Source organism: Nanorana parkeri, unplaced genomic scaffold (assembly GCF_000935625.1).
Source record: "Nanorana parkeri isolate BGI_ZX_2015 unplaced genomic scaffold, ASM93562v1 scaffold3251, whole genome shotgun sequence".
NCBI classification, from domain to species: Eukaryota; Metazoa; Chordata; class Amphibia; order Anura; family Dicroglossidae; genus Nanorana; species Nanorana parkeri.
Window position 1 is genome coordinate 49,505 of NW_017309519.1, and position 2,924 is coordinate 52,428.

Here is a 2,924-nt window from a genome sequence, read left to right on the forward strand (position 1 = left end):
GGGATATCTACCCCGATAGATCACTGTCCAGTGACGGGCAGATGACGGCCTGGAGGAGAACTTTATTGATAAAGGACACAATGGCCGCCGTCACTTCACACCTTTTATTGTAAAGAAAATGTAACAAACATTCCGACTTTTCTCTCACAATGAGGCACAAAAAATGGCGGATCATGTGACCGGGGAAGGTGGGACAGAACTCTGCACTCGTTGTAGCTCCCGGAGACATAAGAACTCCAAACTCAAATATTGTCCAGAGAACTGCCGGAAAATCCAAAACATTTCATTCTCCACCAGAAATAAAACGTCGGCTGGTCAGGAAGTGTGAAAATAAAAATGTGACACCTATATGTACAATATTTACACTATACAGACTTATCTACATCCCAGGGGCCCGGCCGGTCATTGCGGGACCCCGTGCTCCATTCCTGTGTCGGGCGCGGTAACGGCGGTCTGCGATTGGCCGGTTTTCCGCAGCACCTTTTGGTTTTCTCGGAGGGCCATTAGATGCAGCTTGTGCCTGATGACAACGGCATTCAGGTCCCACAGGAACTCCAGGAAAGGGCCCGTCAGAAGCTCCTCCATGGGAATGAACTCAAGCATCTGCTGCGTCCCGCCGGCGGTCAGCGCCGGGTCGGTCAGTAGCTGCTGGAGGCGCTGGTAAACCGGCCGGGGCAGAGGGTGGTACCCCCAACACAGGAGTACAGCACTGGTGCCCGGGGTAAGATCTTTGGTGGGGCAGGAGAAGCCAATGACCTTGAAGCAATGATACAATACATACACAACCCCGGCCGTGAAGCGTGTCAGGGAGGACAGGATAGGCAGCACCAAGGTGCCGCCGCTCGGCAACTGCCGCAAAGCGCAGAGGACGGAGTCAAACAACTGCCGCTGGTAATGGGGATCTCCGTCGTGAAGAACGGAGAGGGGCTGCTGAGGGGCAGAAGACTCCACAAAGCCCGCCGCCACGTGCCTCCGTCTCAGCGCATCGAACAGCGGAGACGCCCCGATCACCAGGACATGGTGCCCGTCGTCCGCTCGGCAGAGAACCTCCGACACCAAACTGTCCAGCAGCTGCGGAGAACAGGAAGGGCACCCCGGCAGCGAGCCGGCCTCCCCTCCCCGACAACTCTCAATGGTTTCATTGAAGGTATTCAGGAGTTCGCTGTCACAAAACGAGGAGCTCTGGATCCTGGTGAGCCGCCGGCCCCGAAGCACGTACCAGTCGTCGTGCCGGAGCCCGGCTCTGGAACCTTCCAGGAGGCAGCCGTTGCTGGCGACGCCTTGTACGTGGTCCTCCAACCAGGAACTGAAGTAGCCGCGAGCGACCTTCTCCTCCCACGTCAGGGCCTCCAGCTGCTTCCTCTCGTTGTAAGTGTCCGTCCGGCGATTCCTTGCGCCCAGCCAGCGAGCGTTAAGGCTGCAGCCCACCCGCGGCTTCCTCACCAGCCACCGCTTGCGGGGAATGTACGCGATCTGAAAGCTCTGCAGGTAGTAGAGGACCGCAGACTCTCGTAGACGGTCCAGGTGGGCCTGCTCCCCCTCCCCCATCTGGGAAAAGAGACGGAGGTTCTCGAGGATGGTTTGCGTCTGATACTCGTGGAAGAAGGTGCAGCACGCGGAGTGAGCCTCCAGGAAGGATGGCGGAAGGTCCTTGTGGGAAAAGAGGGATTTGCTGCCGATCTTCTCCTCAAACTGGGCGGCCATTTTGGTCAGGTGCTCCCGAATCTCTGCGCTGCCAATGTAGCCGAGGCAGACCACGTAGACCTCGGAGTTCCCGGCCTTGCTGGTCCCCGGTTTGATGACGTGGACCTCGCGGAAGCAGCAATTCAGGAGGTACACGAGATTAATGGAGGAATGCTGGAGGAAAGTGAACATCTTCAGGACGAAGGACCCCCCGGGGCTCAGGATGGTCAGGCAGGTCACCACCTCGCAGTAGTGCAGCGGGTAGACCAGGGTCTCCTGCTCTCCGGGGTCGCTCTGGCAGTCAAAGCTTCCGTCGGCAGTGACGAGGTGCACGGCGGACACGTTTCTGAGAAAGTCCTGCAAGCCGCTTAGGTAGGTCAGCGTCATGATGTCGCCGGTATTGTCCGGCCCGAAAAACCACCACGGCAGCGTGTTGGCAATGAATCGGTCATCGGCGATCATCACCATACCGTCGTTGGCCTCGTGATACGGGTTCAGCGTGTTGCCCACCCAGGTCCAGTCACAGTGCAGCTCACGGGTCTTCACGTAGTGATTCAGGCTGCTGATGAAAGCCCCCGGCGCCTCACACAGGTGCACGCTGTTCAGCTCGCTGTACCAGAGGGCGCTGTCGGGGATCAGCCGGTAGGTGGACACGATCTCGTGGAACTTACACCAGGCCTGAGTGCAGAGCTCAGCGTTGGCCTGTTTGCGCACCTCGGGGACCACCCTCCCGGCCTTGTTGGTGTAAGCGGTGTGCCGGTGCCATTCGTCCAACTTCTTGTCACTCAGCAGGTTCTTCACTTTGTTCAGGGACTCCTTCAGGGACAGAAGGCGGGGGAACTCTTCATGGTCAGAAGTCAGGATCTCCGTGGAGCCGGGCAGGCGCCATGTTGGGTCCTTGTTGTATGCGTAGCGTTTCTCAAACAAAGACTGGATCTCGTGGGGGAAATCACCGCCAGACATGGTAAAGATCTGTGCTGGACAAAGAGGGGAAGAGTGTTAGTGCTACAGAAGAAGGGCCCCGCCCTGTGTACCCGAAGGGACACACCACTTCTACCCAACCCATGTACTGTGCCCACTCCCAACCCATGTACTGTGCCCCTGAACTGTGCCCCCTACCCAACCCATGTACTGTGCCCACTCCCAACCCATGTACTGTGCCCCTGAACTGTGCCCCCTACCCAACCCATGTACTGTGCCCACTCCCAACCCATGTACTGTGCCCCCCCCCCCAACCCATG

General features: G+C 58.2%; 1 protein-coding gene across 1 annotated transcript; it reads right to left on the reverse strand.

Annotated features, from left to right (window-relative positions):
* Nucleotides 1-402: 402 nt before the first annotated feature.
* Nucleotides 403-2,646, reverse strand: CMTR2 (cap methyltransferase 2). Its single transcript, XM_018574807.1, has one exon. The coding sequence runs from the start codon at nt 2,644-2,646 to the stop codon at nt 403-405; it is 2,244 nt and encodes a 747-aa protein (XP_018430309.1).
* Between the last annotated feature and the right edge of the window lie 278 nt (nt 2,647-2,924).

Coding starts and splice junctions, on each gene's coding strand:
- CMTR2 (XM_018574807.1), bottom strand. CDS start 2,646: ATGTCTGGCGGTGATTTCCCCCACGAGATCCAGTCTTTGTTTGAGAAA.